Genomic DNA, 16,821 nt, shown 5'->3' with positions numbered 1-16,821 from the left:
TCCAACAGTCTTTTCAGGCTCTCAACTTTGCACCCTTCCTGGGTCATTGAAGGAGCACGGGTCCTGGGAGGAAGCTCTGAGTCTGCGTCCTAGCACACACATCCCGCCTCCCTAAACCTTAGCCTCCGAGATGGGCCTGGCTGTGAAGCTCTCCCATGGGGTGGCTATGGGGTTCCATGCCATGTTGGATGTGAAAGTTCTGGTGAGCTGGAAGTTGTGCAGACAGGTTGGGTCAGGATGGTGGTCCCGGTAGCAATGCAGCAGGAATGCAGGACCTACCTGGGTGAACTGGTGGTGAGCAGGGGTCCATGCACACTGAGTGGAAGGTTCCGAGAGCAGGGTAGGCTTCCCTGGGTCCTACGCCTCCATTTCTCTCCATGATCCCCGAGCCTGGAGTGCTTCCTCAGATTTGCCACCTAGTCAGAGAAAAGTGAATACCACACTGAAGCTAGGATAAATATGGAAAGACCCTTTCAGTTTCTTTTTTTTTTTTAATTTTTTAAAAAGTTTATTTATTTGAGAGAGAGTGCAAGTTGGGGGAGGGGCGGGGGAGGGTGGAGAGAATCCCAAGCAGGCTGTGTGTTGATATGGGGCTCGAACTCATGAACTGCAAAATCATGACCTGAGCTGAAATCGGGAATCAGACACTTAACCAATTGAGCCAGCCAGGTGCCTCGATCCTCTCTGTTTCTTAATCCTATTTTTCTTCCAGAATAGTCCCAAACCTCTTTACTATGTAGATCTTAGGGATTCTGTGTTTGGTTCCCAGATTCCCTGACATCATTCGGCCAGTCGATTCAATCCTATCCCGAAACTACTCGCTACCTGAGTAACTCTTATTTATTCACGACAGGAATAATCCAAATGAGAGATTTTGCAAAACCGGATCAGTTTTATAATGAATTCTGCAGCTTCGTTTTCCCTTTTGGTGGGGGAAAAGTGAAAGGTTACCAATTTACTGCCTAAAAATTGTGGCTTTAATATTACCATAGCTTTGCTTTTTCCCAAAGCATTTGTCAGCTTGTAGTATCAGGAGAGACATTTCTAAGCACGATTCGGTCAGGGAGGCATCCAAGAATGAAACCTTCGTGGAGAATATAAAAGTAAGCAAAACAGAGCTTGATTCATATGGATTCCTCCCTTGCTGTCCTCAAGGCCATGGGGCTCTTTTGCACAAGTAATCCATTTGTCCAAGCACATCCTGAGATGTAGGGAAGAGTTAGGGATTATTACGCCCAGATGACAGATGAAGAAACTGTAGCACAAAGAGACAAAGTGGTCTGAACAAAAGCATCAACTCAACCATGTGGTCTGTTGTCCTTGTGCCCTGCAGGCTTTATCCCGGGTCCAGTAATAACCCCTCATACCTAACAGCAGTGTCCAATGTACAAGGTAGCCTCATGTTTATTATCCCTGTGTTCTGTGTCGTTATTGTGAGTTGGACAGAACAGAGGTCAGATACTCACATTTTCTTAATGAGGATATTGAGGCTCAGAGAGGTCAAGTAATCAGACTCTGGTCCACAGAGCATGTGCCCTGATGGCTTCAGATTTACAGATGGGGAAACCAAGGCTCAAAGAGATTAAGTGGCTTACCCAAAACTCCCACCCAGGTCATCTTGATACTTTGTTCACTGTGGTCAAGACCAGACTAGCTGGGCTAATAGTTAAGAGAGGACGGAATTGGGGTGCCGGGGTGGCTCAGTCGGTTGAGCATCCGACTCTTGGTTTCAGCTCAAGTCATGATCTCGAGGTTCGTGAGATCAAGCTCCACGTCAGGCTCTGCCGTGACACCGTGGAGTCTGCTTGAGATTCTCTCTTTCCCTCTCTCTCTGCCCCTCCCTGACTGATGCTTGCTCACTCTCTATCTCAAAATAAATAAACTAAAAAAAAAATTTTTTTTTATTAAAAAAGAGAGGAAGATCTGACAACCAGTATTTTCCTGCTGGCACTGTGCCAGAGACTGGTATCGATGGTGGTGGTGGTGGTAGTGATTCAGTGGGTTATTTCCAATGTGGATGCTTACCACATGCTACTCTAAGTTCTTGATCTCATCCATCCGACAACTCGATGAAGAAGGTATGCTTACCGTCCCCATGGTACACAGGGAAACACTGAGGGTTTGCCAAGTTGAGTACTCTGTCAAGGTCTCACAGCTAGGCAGTGGCTGATGGAAGCAGGAGTCAGCCCCATGCTGTGTGGCACCAAGAGTGGCTCTTACTCCACAAGGCTCCTTTGCTCATCTCATTCACTGCTCTCCATGACCCTCTCGGTTAGGGGGGGTTTATCTCTACTCTTTGGGGACTGCAAACTTAAGTTACATGACCACAGTCAGCAGGAGGCCACTAAATGTCAAGCCCAAGTGTGTCTGACTCAACCACGTCACCTCGAGGGTGCGGGTACCCTTGAGGTGGAGTTCATACCACGGAATCAGACTCATACCCAGCAATGTATGACATGAGACACACATACAGCCTTCTGTCTTCCCCGAATGAGCCTGGCTTGGAAGAGAAAGGAGGACGTTTCATCAAGGAGGCCAATCAGGAAACATTCCTCTGAGTCACCCCCTCATGTGTGGCGTGCCCTGCCCTTCCCAAAGCATAGTCACGACTCCCCCGCCTCCCCCACACCTCCAATGGAGACTGAATGGGAAAGGTGATCTGGGGCAGGAACATAGCCTTCCGTCCAACTATCCTGTTGCACATTTGGTTCCTGCCATCTCTGCGAAGTCCTCTCCCTGCCCCGCTTCACAGTCCCTGCTTCTCAGGTGACTTCTTCCTATGTGCCCACAGGAATTTACCTGTTCAGGCCAGGAGGCTGGTGGACCTGATGAAGAATGACACGGTAATTCTGGGGGAAGCACCACCTGGGACCGCTTGAGGTAGGATTCCCCGGAAGAGAGAGTGAGCAGGAGAAATCCGTGGAGGCAGAAAGGCTCAGCTCTGGGGTAGAGGATGAGGCCACATGGAAGTCTAGAGAATCCACCTTTAAAAACAACAACAAATGACTTAGCACCTACAACCTGTGACCTATGATCTCAGGACCCCAAAACCAAAGAACAGGAATTGTTAATGTCCATTAAACCCTCTGGTATGTGAGGATCCATCCCTGCCAATGTTCAGCACTTTTCCTTGACTTGACTCTGGAGCAAGGCACTTACTTGTTGGTTTCCTATTCATTTCAGAAGATAAATTTTCAGGAAGATTGGAAGATAATAACACTGTTTATAGGAGGCAATGATCTCTGTGAATTCTGCAGTGACCTGGTGAGTCTCCAGGCCCTTAACTCAAGACTCCCCAGGGAAGGGATTGTCACCCTCGGTGGCTGGAGCAGTACAGCAGGGGTTGGGACTTGGGGCTTGTGGCCTGGGATTAACCCTGAGACCAAGGAGGCATTCACCTCCAGGAAAAGATTCAACCAAGCTGGTTATGAAATTGATCTTGATTAAGTTTCATAACAAGGGAACCTTATCATATCATATTCTAGAAACCAAGATAGCATTCCAAGGATCTGGAAAAATCAGGCGTATCTTCATCTAGGTCATTATAAGTCAGCTCCTTTCTCCAGCATTGAACTGCCTTACCATCTCTAGGCCATCACTTGAATGGAAAGGTTGATTTCCTAACGCAAGCGTTTAGGCAAGGTTCGGAGCCAAGTCTCTCCGAGTTGATGGGAAACCCAAGAGCCAGGCTGCTGCCTTGTGGATGTGGCGCTTCTTCCTGGAACCCCAGAATCTCTGAGCTGTCCTCGACCCTACCGACTACTCTCCTACCTGTGGCAGGAATGCCTTCCATAGAATCTAGCTGTTGAACATTCCCAGCAATAGGCAGCTCTCTAATGTGCTCTACTTAGTATTATAAGCAGGTACCAATTTTTTTGGTAGTGCTTTTTGTGTGAAGCCCAACTCGGCCTTCTTGTAATTTCTACCTTTTCTGCCTGTGCTAGGCATGCCTGCAACTCTTTCGCATGGAATCCAGCAGACTTTAAAGATAATAGGTTTTCTTAAAAATTTTATTTTATAAGCAATCCACATAGGAAGTATATCAAAGTACAGAGAAAAAAAAATATTCTCTGTAATTAACAACATCCAAAAATGCCATGTCTAGCATGTCTTTCTAGCATGTTCTGTGATTGGGAAGCCATTTCTTTATTATTTGCTAACAATAGCATCATTCTGGAAATCTTGTTTGGTGATCTGCTTTTTCTCAATAGCAATACATTGGGAAGATACTCCTCTGTCAGTATTTAGTCTTCCATAAAATAATTCTTAATGACCGTATAAGTCACCCATAACCTATATTGGCCATACTTTATTTAGCTGTCCCCAGTCATTGGAGACATAACTTGTATTGTTTCTAATTATGCCTGTTATAAATAATACTAGGATAAACATCCATATTTATGTACATCTATAATTGTTTCCTGATATGTATTCCAAGTAGTAAGACTTTTAAGCAAGAAGATATATATGTTTCCCCTAATATTTTATCACGAAAACTTACAAACATACTGAGAAATGGAAAGAATTGTGGAGGAGAGGCTCATATATCCACTGCCTAGATTTTACAGTTGTTAAATCCATTAAGCTAATATAGCAAAATGTTATCTTATAAGTTTAATGGATTTATCCATCCATCTTATTTTGGGGGGATTCTGCACATTTTTTAATGTTTTGGATACATATTGCCAAATTGCTTCCAGAATGTTGGTATCAGTTATGTCTATTTCCTCACTCTCCATCTGTCAATGTATGTTATTTGTTTTAATAGCTGCTAATCTAATAAATGAAAAAATTGTATCTTGTTTTCAAAATTTGCATTTACTTGATCAGTAGGGAGGAATAAACCTCTATTTAATGCTCATTTGAATTTCTCCTGAAAAGTTCTATATTATGCCTATTGACTATTTTCTGTTAAGGTATTTATCGCTTTCTTATTGATTTCTAAAAGCCCCTTATATTAAATATACTAACCCCTTTATCAAATATGTTGCCTATTTGTGGCTTTCTATTTAATTTTGTTTATAGTGTTTTCTGATAAACAGAACGTTTTTAATTTCTAGTATCATTTGCTGGGCGTGTATCATATGCCAGGCGCTGTACTAGGAGCTAAGCCTTGAGTCTCTGTCCTCAAGGAACACACAGTCAGGGAGGGAGGCGCAGACAACTCGCCATAACATGATAAGGAAAACATCATGATGTGGTTGTAGTGATACAGAAGAGAGTTCCAAAGTAAGAATTGCCATGGGAATTTGTGTTTTGTGTGGGGGAGAGTCAGAGGTTTACACAGAGCAGGAGACCTTCCAGCTGGGGCTGGAAAATGAGGACATTTGTCAGGCAGAAAGAGGACCAGCAGAGGAAAGTTGAGGAAGTGGGGAGTCTTGCTGAGCCTGGGAGCTTCTTCTCTGAGGGGCAACCCTGCCCCAAGACCCCTCACAGCCTGCTTCCCTGGCATCAAAGTCACCAGGGTCTGAGGTTTTCAGGCTGTGACGTGAAGGCCCACGGTGGGCCTGGGGCTGTTAGCAAAGTGGGTGGGGAAGTTGGACCATGGCCCTGCCCCCCTTCTTGAAAGTTATAGTTTTGATTAGTTTGGGCTCTTGGTTAGATTTAAGCCAGAGAAAGGGTTCCACTTAAAAAAAAAAAAAAAAAAAAAATTTTTTTTTTTTAAACCACAAGTATGGAGAGCAGAAGAAAAAATGATTAAAATGTTTTTATGCTTAGGGGAGAGGATTCCCAGGACCCCCTTGCCCTCCCATCATCTCCTTAAGTGATCTGATTGGGCCATAGGTCCCCCAGGCACTTGAGGCTCTAAGAAAAGAGCTCAGGCCATAGGATCAGAGAATATTCAAACTACAGGAATCTTAGAGGTCCTAGGCTCCAACACCCCATTCTAGAGGGGCCCAGAGGTGTGATGTGCTTTAGCTAAGGCCCTGCATCTCGCTAGTGCAAAGTGGATCCAGAGCTCTCCATAATTCCATGCAGAAAAAAAGGCTTCCCTGGTCTCACAACCACGACCAGCCCAAGGACAGTGGGGTTGGAGCAGAGGCTGGGGGCCCCGAAGGTGAACCTTATGTTTCAACGTTGCCTGTTCTGGCTGAAGTACAAGAAGAAGGGGACCCAAGAGAGGAAATGGCCCTGGTCTGCAGAGAGATTGGGTAGTGAATGGTGTTAAACATTTTGTCTTCTTGCAGGTCCACTATTCTCCCCAGAACTTCACGGACAACATCAGGAAGGCTCTGGACATCCTCCATGCTGAGGTGTGGAAGCTGGTCTGCGTGGCCTCTGTGCAGTTCAACCGCGTCCTTCTTGGGCCTCAGGCTTGGCCCAGAGGCAGCTCTGGCTTCCTGCCTGCCTTTCCCTGGAGGCCAGTGCTGACCATGCTTTGTCCTAAATACAGTGTCAATGGGGGGAGGTGGGGCAGGAGGGATAAGGAAGTGGACGGGGCCACATTAAAGACCACAGACCCAGCTGGCCCCAGACCCAGATGAGAGACTGGATCCCCTGGCCTTGGTCCTCTTAGGGACTGGTCTTGCCTTCCCTCAGGTTCCTCGGGCATTTGTGAACCTGGTAAATGTTCTGGAGATCATCAACCTGAGGGAGCTGTATCAGGAGAAGAAAGTCAGCTGCCCAAGGCTGATCCTTAGGTGAGAAGGAAGCTTCCCCAACCACCCACCCACCCACCCACTCCCCGGCCCCGTTCCCTGTAGCGCCATGAGACCCTTAGCAGAAAGTAATCTCAATTACTTAGAAAGCCCAAGGGCAGATGTGTGAGAAGTGTTAAGACCACCCCATTTTCCAACCCGACAAGGCCTAACGGGTTTTCGTGACTGAGCGTAGGCCTCATCTACCCTCCAAGTATGTACTTACAACCCAGCCGTGCTCCTGTTGTCATGGCGGCTCAGGACACCCTTCAGTTCTCAGGGGAGGGAAGAGTAAAGTGTGAGGAACGGAGTGGTCCTGCATGGCCAGGCTCACGGGCCACCACTAAGTGTATCCAGAGCTTCCCCACCCCTACAGGCCCATCTCCAGGACAGAGGGAGCTTCTGTTTGGCATGGGTGCTCCTGGCTGGGCAATCACAAATGTAGGGCTCTTGTCACTTAGAGGAGGGGGGGGGACAAATTATAATCAGGATCTGGAGGACAGTCTTCCCGGAGCATAGAGCGCCCTGGTCCTGGGAAAGTCCCTGAGAAGCCTTCTTTATTCTGTCTCCAGAGCCAAACAAAGGTAGTTCCCTCTCTGATATTACACATCTCCATGACCTTCAGGGTTAAGATACCCTTCTAACCCGAGCATGAACATTTCTCACAGCATTTCTTCCTGTAAGGCCCTCTCTGGACCATTAGCCCAGGCCACGGTGGCTGTGCCCCAGCCCAGCTTCCTCCCTAGCTCTGTAGCTCTTCCCAGGCCCCCACCACAGCCCTGGGCACACCACGTGCTGATTATTCATGTGCCTCTCCCCCAGCAGCCCTGACCTCTGTCTGAGTCACTGCTAGCACAGTGTAGGGGCTCTGTGGCTGTTTGCTGAATGAGTGAATGAATAATTCACAAGGGCCAGGTTTGCTCTTGGAAATGAAGGGGTACCTTGGCCGCCACCCTGAAGATCCATGCCAGACCGCACCTGGGGGCCCAGATTGCACAGGTCCCCCGGGGAAGGCCTGAGGACACCGTGAGCAGGAGGATGGCTGCTGGATGACACAGGCCTATTAATGCAGCTGGTGTCAGGCATGCTATTTTCAGCTGCTGACTCATTCTCTGGCTCCCACTTTCTCCAGTCACTGGGCCACACGGGGGATTCAGTGTATTCATTTCAGAGCAGCTTACCCCCAAATCTCTTGCTACCAATCACTGCGGGGTTTTTAGACAATTAAAGCTAAAGGTTCGGAGTAGGCATTTGCCAGGTCTGTTCTCAGCTCTGAAATGGCCAAGTCACTGACAGGTTAGGCAGACTGGGGGTCACCTTGGTCTGCCGCCTCTCTGCTGTCCTGTCTCAGTGGTCGAGCCTTCCTCGGAGGGCCATCTACTCTAAGCCATCTACTATTATACCCTCACCCCCTTAGACCAAAAGCCTGGATATGCAAGGTGGCCAATCACAGCGGAGATACAGACTGGACAGAAGCAGTTTAACCAGGGATCAGACCAGACGTTCTTGAGTTCAAGTCCTAGCTCCCACACTTAGTCTCCGTGTGACCTTGAGAAAGTACTCAACCACACTGAGCCTCAGTTTTCTCATCTATACAGTGAGGATAATGATAATCCAACCTCTTGAATAGCTGAGAGGATTAAATGCGTTCATACCCATAAAGCTCTTGGCACAGTAAACATTAATATGCATTAGCCCCTCTTATTGTTGTCATTTTTATTATTTAAAAGTAGGTGTGCCTTATCTGTGCCATCTGTCTTCAGACAGTCATAAGGTAACTCAGCTCTGTAAGTCACTCCTGCAGATGTCAGAAGTAACTATTTCACTTTAAGGAGAAAATCCAGGTCTGTTGAATTTTCTTCGGCTTCCTCTGGTACCTCCAAATTAAATAGGTTCTGAATCTCAAGCCAGGGTCATGCATTCAGATGGTGATTTTGATGGGGTGGGGCCTCTCCTTGGTTTGGTCTACAGGAATCTGTGCTCCTGTGTCCTGAAGTTTGATGATAACTCACCAGAACTTGCCTCCCTCATCGAAGTCAATAAGAAATACCAGGTAAGCCAGGAAAGGTTCTAAGACTGCCCAAGATGTCGTCTGATTGCTCTGGTTAGAAAATGAGCACATGCTTACGTTATCTTGACCCCAGCTGTCCAGTGTGAGGTTACCACTGACCAGTTTACAGATTTAAAGATACTCTGAGAGGCAGCAGGGACTGTAATTCAGTTTATTTGAATCAAGCTGTAAACAACGAAGTCACTGAACATATTTCACCAAATCTCAGTGCCTGGCCTTACACACAAATATATTTCCATTTGTCCTTGAGAAATGTTTATGAGCTTCCGACTCCTGGCTGGGAAACCGTTTCTGTCTAAGAGAGTCTAGAGGATTCAGTGAGATCACTTGCATTTCCTCTGTCCTCCTCTTCCAGGGAAACAGGTGTTATTGGGGAGCACAGGGAGAAAGAAAGTCAGCAGGTGATCTCCAAACATCCTGTGGGTTCTTCATTTGGGGACTTTTTCCATCCAATCTTTGAGCAGAGCAAATGGATCCCTTGACTATGTTGAGTTCCCCCAAACAATCATCCAGTCACTCAAGAGGACAATGGTAGCCTTCTAGCTGTCTAGGGTAGGCTGCAAACAGCTTCCAGAGTGGTTCCATCCTTCAAACCCATGGACTCCTTGGAGTAGAACCACTTCCCTGCTTTGAGGCAGCCATGCCTGCCGGGGGTATCAGGGCTCAGGGGAATGAACTTCTATCTATCACCCTCTGGGTGACTCCCCAGCTGCACCTCCTTCTGCTGTGGGCAGGCACCTCTTCCCCTGGTGAGGAAGTCCATGGCCGGCAGCAGGCGGGGGAAGGCAGCCAAGGTTATGGCCATGAAAGCAAGGCTGCTCCAGATGGAACAGGTTCTTGGGTGCAAGCAACAAAAACCTCTGCACTGCTGGTTAATTTTGGCAGATGTGTTATACGAGCAGAGTGTCTGAAAGAGTTAAAAAGCGAGGCTCAGAGGCTGTGCCATGAGATATCACAGAATCGTGAAATTCTAGGGTCCAAGCCATAAGGATCAAAATCAGGCCAAAGAACTAGTTCAGTGGAAACATTGTGGACACAGCTGTCACTGCTGCTTTTAGGAACTGAATGCAGCTGCCACCCTTAGCAGAAAGGATTCTGTGCTGTTCGTCTTTCTATCACCAGCTCTGGAGGGCCCCGGGGCCTGTGCCTAAGCCCTAGTGTGAGGGTCATTGGGAAAGCCAGCATTCATCTTTCTCCCCTTCTACAGTGGGAGGCAGGTTGCTCTTAGTATAGTGGAGTTTTTCCAAACATAGAAAGTGGATTCAGATGCTGGTGGTCAGCGAAAAGAAAAGGAAAGGAAAGGAAAGGAAAGGAAAGGAAAGGAAAGGAAAGGAAAGGAAAGGAAAGGAAAGGAAAGGAAAAGGGAAAGGACAGGACAGGAAAGGAAATCTATTCACCAAAATTGCCTTCACCAACCTCTCTAGTCTGCCATTTCCAGGTCTGATCTCGGTTACCAATGAGATCCTGGAGGAGCTCGCTGGTCAGCCACAGCAGGCCATCAAGCCCGCTCTCAGAATCTTCTCACTCACTACTTTCTGCAAAAGCTATGGTTCCCGTAACTTGCCATGGAGGTGATCGTTGCATTAAAAACCACCATGAGCCAGGCATTCTAGACACTCTTTCATTTCTCAAGGGATGCACAGTTCCACTGTGTGCCACTGTGTCTCATCCACAGGGTAATCAGTAGCATCAGAAGGGATCTAAAGGATGGTCCAGGCCTTGCCAAACACCCTTCATTTACAGATGAGGAAAGAGAGATCCAGAGAGGGGGAGAGCATCTTGCTGAAAGTCACACAGCTACTTAGTGGTATTGCACTCTCTTTCTGGCTGCCCCTGGGAAAAGGAAGTACATGGTCCTTCTGAAATGCCCCCACTAAGGTTCCTGACTTCCCTCTCCAGCCAGGGTCCTGGCCCCATCTGCTAGAAATCTGGCAAGCAGTGAAATGGCAGAGGCTGGCAGAATTTGAAGCCAGAATTGGGATAGTTGGTCCTCCTGGAACCAAGCCCAAGTGGGAGCTATGAGAGTAACAGCCCTGTTACCCTCCTGGACAGATCTGAGAGTTTCAAAGAAGTGTACAAGCACAAGACCATTCATGCGTGCTCTCTCTCTCTCTCTCTCTCTCTCGCGCTCTCTCTCTCTCTCTCTCTCTCTCTCTCTCTCTCTCTCTCTCTCACACACACACACACACACACACACCATGCACGAATGATAGAAATGGGCAGTAAGTGCCATTGCTGATTCACCTTTGATTTTCTAAACAAATGTAGGGCAGAAATAAGTTAAATGTAAGGATTATCCCAAAAAGTCATTTGATCAAATCAATACTCTATCCCCTCCCCAATGTCCCCTGCCCCAGTCTTTAATCAGAAGCTTTAAAAGGAGATCCAGCTGATGGTCTCGGGTTTTTCCTTATCTTTCCTTTTGTTTTTGTTTTTGGTTTTTTCCTACAGCCTCGGTCAAATATATGCAATGGCAGCTGGGGTTGGGGGCAGGGTCTGAGATAAAGGCTGATCTAAAAAGTAACTAGTTGGTTCCGGATAGGTTGAGATTTTGCTACAGATTGATTTCACTCCAGGGTCAGACTCTGTTTAAACTCTATGGCAGAGAAAAAGATTGCACAAGGCCCGGTGCAAAGAGGCCCCTGACCCTTGCCCCCGTTTGCCTCCTGCAGGAGGGGACTCACCAGCTGGTTGAAAATGGGCGATACGACACAAGGGAGGACTTCACGGTGGTCGTGCAGCCATTTTTTGAAAAAGTGGACATGCCAAAGACCTCGGTAACGAAAGCAACGTTCATGGGTAAAGGGGAGCCACGCAGTGTCCAGTTTGTAGTGTCATTTCTGTATCCAACGTCCCTATAACGTGCCTCCCCCTTTTCTGCCCTGTGACCAGGCAGGGCTGCCCGACAGCTCTTTCTTCGCTCCTGACTGTTTCCACTTCAGCAGGAAAGCTCACGCTCATGCGGCCAGTGCCCTCTGGAACAACATGGTAAGACGACTGAGGTCGGGAAAATTATTCTCCCTCTGGGAGGAGAAAGTCTCTGGCAAGCTCTTGAAGGAGTTCAGAGGCCCATCACTCAGGCTGTGTGATCTCCCACACCGCAATGATGACAAACCACATTCCCCACACCCCTCCCTCCCTTCCCCAGCCCCGACCTGCCTCCTGACCTTCCCATTCTTGCCACCTCTTTTCTGCTTCTTGCCTTAGCTGGAACCTGTTGGCCAGAAGACAACGCAGCATAATTTTGAACACAAGATCAATATCACATGTCCGACCCAGGTAGAGTGGGAAGTTCATCCTTGCAACAGGTCTATTTATCTGAAACATCTTTTCCAGGCTTTTGACACCTCTGTGAGGTTTCTCAGTTCATTTCACCCCCAGATCCTACCCCTACCCCAGACTCAGTGAACCATCCACAGAGCCCTATCTGGTTGGACCATGAGGGGTGACAGCCCCCAGTGGCCAGAGGCCCATAGGGTGCTCCTTTGTCCACATCCCAGGGAACCCTAGCACAAGTCTGGGCTGCACACAGTTCTCTCCAGCTGGGAAGAGGAATGTGACAGCACTACCCAGCTCTCATTTTGGAGACTGAGGGCGGTAGCGATCCTCAAGGACAAGGATGGGACAATAGGATACCCTGTCTCCATGTAGCCGCTGCCTCCATGGTGGGATAGAAAGAACAAGGAACTGAGACCCGGAATAACATCTGCTAGGACAAGGGTTGGGGATGGGGCTGGTCAACTGGAAGCCAGAGCAAAGAAAGCAGCCCCCTATGCTCACTCACCAGTTTTCAGGAAGATTCTTGGATCTCTGTAGCTGTTCCCTCACCTCTACGCATGTCTCTGTATTCCCAGAGGGGTCCCTAGACTGAGCTGAGGCTTATGTGGGGCAGGACCTCAAAGCACCTGTCTTTTCTTGCCTAGGCAGAGTGGGAGTGGCATGGGGGTGGCAAGGGCCCTAGGGAGGCTCTGTTGGGAAGGGCAGGGTCAAAAGGAGGGGTGATACAGCTGCCCCAGCCAGCTGTGTGGGAACCTGAGAGCAGACTTGCTCCTCTGGAGCCACTACAGGGTTTATTCTAATCGTTCCTACAAGTTCAGGTTGCAGAGAAGGCCCAGTGCATCCTGGGAGGGAGCCTGCAGTGGTCGGCCTGGCAGGGAGGGGCTGGGAATGTGGGGCAGGGGAGGCCCAAAGTGTTGTGCGGAAAGCAAGCAGAATTTGCTGGAATTGCTCACCGCCCTCTTCTCACAGTTCTGGCCGTTTCTGAGAACCTACAAGAACAGCGTGCAGGTACGGGCTTGTTTCTCCCCTTTCTCCACAGCGGGCAGCCCCTGGGCTGGGACTGGCCCAACAAGGCGGGGTGGGAACGCTGGCAAGGGTCCTGATGGGCAGCCGAGGGGAATGAACGCTTCTGTGTGAGATCCGCCACCTACGCCTTCGGACAGGGTGGCAGGCAGAATAAGCCGCACTGGTAACAGCCCAGGTGGAGGCCAGCCAGTCAAATCACAGCCTCATCAAAGACATAAGTGAAGATCGCGTTCCTCTTCATAAAACTGCCACAGACACAGAGGTGGAGGGGGGTGGGGTGAGGGCATTGAGTTGATGCTCTGATCTTGCCTTGGATGGTGCGGGTTCTGAACTCGGTTAGCGGATCCCAGCCTGGGATCACCTAGGGGGCCTTCTTCAGTGCCCCTCCAGGTCCCTCCCACCCCCCGGGTGGGACCCAGGAACCTGTGTTTGGTAAAGCTCTCTGGGTGAGTGTGACACCTAGTCAGCATCTCGGGTCCCTTTCAACCCGGGATTCCAGGATTCGTTCTGTGCCTGTAGGGTCATGGGAGCCAGCTGCTGTGCAGGGACAGAGCTCCTTCTGCCTCACCGCCCACCTCAGGTAAGTTCCTCATGAGACACCAGGACCCCTGGGCCCCTCCACGAGGACTCAGGGGCCAACAAGTGCTCTGACAAGACTTGGCATATGGAACTAAATGACACAGGGCTAGTGCTTGCTTCCTGTCTGGGTGGTTGCCTGGGATATGTCCCTGCCTTGTCCCCCTCTGCCCTGCAGCCATGTCATTAGCCAGCAGGACCCGTGGTGGCCAGGCCAGGAACCGTTTGCTGCCTTCTCATTCAGCCTCTTGAGGGAGCATATGTCGGGGAGCCACATGAGTTCTCCCTACCCCAGTGGTGTGACCGCACTGAGGCCCAGAGGTGGGGGTGGGGTACCCGGGGAGTCCCAAGAGTGAGCCAGCTCTGCAGGGTGTCCTGTGGTCCCAGACTCTGCAACTTTCTAGCCCTACTTTCTAGTAGAGAGATTTGGGACAGGGAAAGGCCTGACATGATTATTTCTCAGATTTTGGGTGAAAACCCAGAGCCCAGCTCTAAACGGGCTGAGCACCAGACTCTGTACCATATCTCAGATGGTCTGGTGCCCTTGTGGTCCTGTGCTCAGGTCACTGCTGGCCTCCCACACGACCACTGGCACTGAAGCGGTTGATTCTACTCTGCCCTCTCTACCATCTGTCCGTCCATCTGTCCATCCATCCATCCATTCCCTCTCCTTCTCCCTCAGCACCTCTCTCCCCATAGGTCCAGGACTTATCGTTGGGTCTCTTTATGGGAAAATTCCTCATATAACCTCTGTCGGCCTCCATGGCCCAAACACACACACGGGTCATGTTTCTGGTCTTGCTTGAAGCAGGAAGCCGTAGGCTCCGACTACAGGTTCCTTCCCACGGACTCAAGTGTGTCCACTTGTCTTTCCAGTGCACACCCTGAGACCGGCAGATATCCAAGTTGTGGCTGCGCTGGGGGATTCTCTGACCGTAAGGACTCTTGGGCCCCAGTTGGGGTGTGGTGGGGCTGTGCCAGTTCCAGGGTCTGCACCCCGGCCTCTGTGTTGCCCTGCACCCCTGTCCTGGCTCGTGCAAGAGGAAATCTTTCTCGGGGGTCAGCTGAATTGTTTCTTTTTTTTTTTTAATAGTTTTTTTTTTTTTTTTAACGTTTACTTATTTTTGAGACAGAGAGAGACAGAGCACGAATGGGGCAGGGTCAGAGAGAGGGAGACACAGAATCTGAAACAGGCTCCAGGCTCCGAGCTGTCAGCACAGAGCCCGACGTGGGGCTCGAACTCACGGACCGCGAGATCGTGACCTGAGCCGAAGTCGGCCGCTTAACCAACTGAGCCACCCAGGCGCCCCACAGCTGAATTGTTTCAAATAGTGGAGGTTTTGAACACCTAACGACACTTTTTTTTTTTTTAATTATTACAAAAATAGGTCGTTTCAACTCAAAACAATCTTCTAAACCTACCTGTGGGGGTGCTCCTTTCCCTTTGGATTGTGCTTTGGATTGACTCAGCCCCTCTTTCCATCTTCATGGAAAGCAGCAGAGTCCACAATTGTGACTAAAGCCCTGTTCCTAAGTTCCAAGAAACAGGGCCCTTACCATCCCAGATGACCGATTGCCTTACAGAATGTCCCAGAGGGAAAGAGGAGACATGTGCAGTTTATGAGAAATCTGTCCCCTGCCATCCACTCCAATCTATAGGCTCTTTCTTCATGCTTATCAAAGAACTTAGGAGCATAATGCTGGTGGTAATGGTATGGCAGCTTCTCAGATGTGCGAAGCACTGGGGAGTTTTCAAAGCTGCTTTTACAGCTATGATCCAATTTGGTCATCAAAATAATCCTAGGAGATCAGCAGGTCACGTCCTCAGTTCAGTAAGGAGACAGCTGAGATTCAGGGAAGGCAGATAGCTGGAAAGGAGGTGGCAGAAGGCAAGCCTGGTCTCTGACTCCCAGTCCAGGGTCTGTTCGTGCCACGCGATGCGTGTGTTGGGAACCGCCTGTGTCCCTTTCCTCTGACTTACTCACTTTCCTACGTATTTTGGTATATATTCAAAGGCCGGCAATGGAATTGGCTCCAAACCAGATGACCTTTCTGACGTCACCACTCAGTATCGGGGGCTGTCATATAGGTAATGTTAAGCCTGTACCCCCTCCCGCCCCAAGTTCACTCTCAGAACCTAGACGAGGGGGGTTGTCTCTTTTAAACACATAAATACCAAAGAGGAAGGACCAGGTCTGGAAGGGGCTTTCAGAAGAAAAACCTGTATATTTCTGCAAAATGTGATCATACGGTGAATGGAGAGGATATTTTATTGTTGATAAATTTTTTGCAGAAAAAGAAAACCAGGGTTCTTGTCAGACTCCTGGGTCAGCAAATCCAACATGAAATGCACCTGAAAAGCACCAAACTTTTGAGTTTTCATCTGCCTGTTTGTGTGTGTATGTGCACGTGGAGCTCTCCATCTGGTTACCATCTCTGTGCATTTATCCATGTCATTCTGCACTCACACCTCTGCCTTTACATGGATGTACACATCTGTCCAGAAAACTCTGAAATGCAATACACCACTTCAAGAGGAGATGATCAAGACAGAGTCATAGCCCCTGAGCCCTTCCTGTATGCCTGCAAGATACCAGGCACTGAGGCGGGTGGGCGGTGGGTGAGGGGACGTACAGGGAACACAGACAAATGCCCGTGCTCAATTGGCAAGTGCTATTCAAAAATGAAAGATGCCCGCCCGCGGGCTACAGGAAGAGAGAAGAGGGAATAATCAACCCTGCCAGGGGAGAGGGAGGCTTTGCAGAGAAGGTGGGAATGGACAGATTAGCAATTAGATGAGAGAGGGCATTCCAGACCGGGAGCAGAAAAGCTCGCGGTGCGTCAGGGGAGTGGGCGGATGCGGGTGGGTTTTCTTAAGTTTCTTTCGGTTCCCAATGAAGTTCACGTTTGTGGATGCTTCACAGTAACAGGCAATTAGCTCAGAATTCAAAACAACTAGAACAAGGCCAGCCAGGAGAGGGCAGAGTGCTAAGGAGAAGTTTTGCAGCCAGACCACACGCTCGCCTCCTCCCTTTTCTGCCCAGTGAATTCAAGTGGAGCGTTTCTTTCAGGAAAGGGAGAGGGAGCAGTGTGGGGATGACCGAGACTGTGGCACTTCTCCCGCCAACTCGGAGGACAGCCCCAGAGGGGAAGGATTTCCTAGGTGGGGAGCAAGGGAGAGAGGGCCCCGGGTGTGGGTAGCAAGAGGACACCATCCACTGAAGTAAATGC

The 16,821-nt window shown here is 49.2% G+C and overlaps 1 protein-coding gene across 1 annotated transcript in view; it reads left to right on the top strand.

The window, feature by feature from the left end:
* PLB1 (phospholipase B1) overlaps positions 1 to 16,821 on the top strand; it is a 143,254-nt gene that overhangs the window by 84,083 nt on the left and 42,350 nt on the right. The window contains exons 23-34 of the mRNA XM_042982257.1: positions 2,792 to 2,843; positions 3,184 to 3,264; positions 6,189 to 6,254; positions 6,541 to 6,641; positions 8,610 to 8,691; positions 11,382 to 11,486; positions 11,602 to 11,697; positions 11,917 to 11,988; positions 12,958 to 12,996; positions 13,534 to 13,594; positions 14,467 to 14,525; positions 15,606 to 15,679. Coding sequence (XP_042838191.1) covers positions 2,792 to 2,843; positions 3,184 to 3,264; positions 6,189 to 6,254; positions 6,541 to 6,641; positions 8,610 to 8,691; positions 11,382 to 11,486; positions 11,602 to 11,697; positions 11,917 to 11,988; positions 12,958 to 12,996; positions 13,534 to 13,594; positions 14,467 to 14,525; positions 15,606 to 15,679 — 888 coding nt within the window. The remainder of the gene's footprint in view (positions 1 to 2,791; positions 2,844 to 3,183; positions 3,265 to 6,188; positions 6,255 to 6,540; positions 6,642 to 8,609; positions 8,692 to 11,381; positions 11,487 to 11,601; positions 11,698 to 11,916; positions 11,989 to 12,957; positions 12,997 to 13,533; positions 13,595 to 14,466; positions 14,526 to 15,605; positions 15,680 to 16,821) is intronic.

This window comes from Panthera tigris, chromosome A3, assembly GCF_018350195.1.
Source record: "Panthera tigris isolate Pti1 chromosome A3, P.tigris_Pti1_mat1.1, whole genome shotgun sequence".
In the NCBI taxonomy this organism is placed as follows: Eukaryota; Metazoa; Chordata; class Mammalia; order Carnivora; family Felidae; genus Panthera; species Panthera tigris.
The sequence above is the reverse complement of the archived record's forward strand: the minus strand, read 5'-3'. Positions and strand labels throughout refer to the sequence as shown.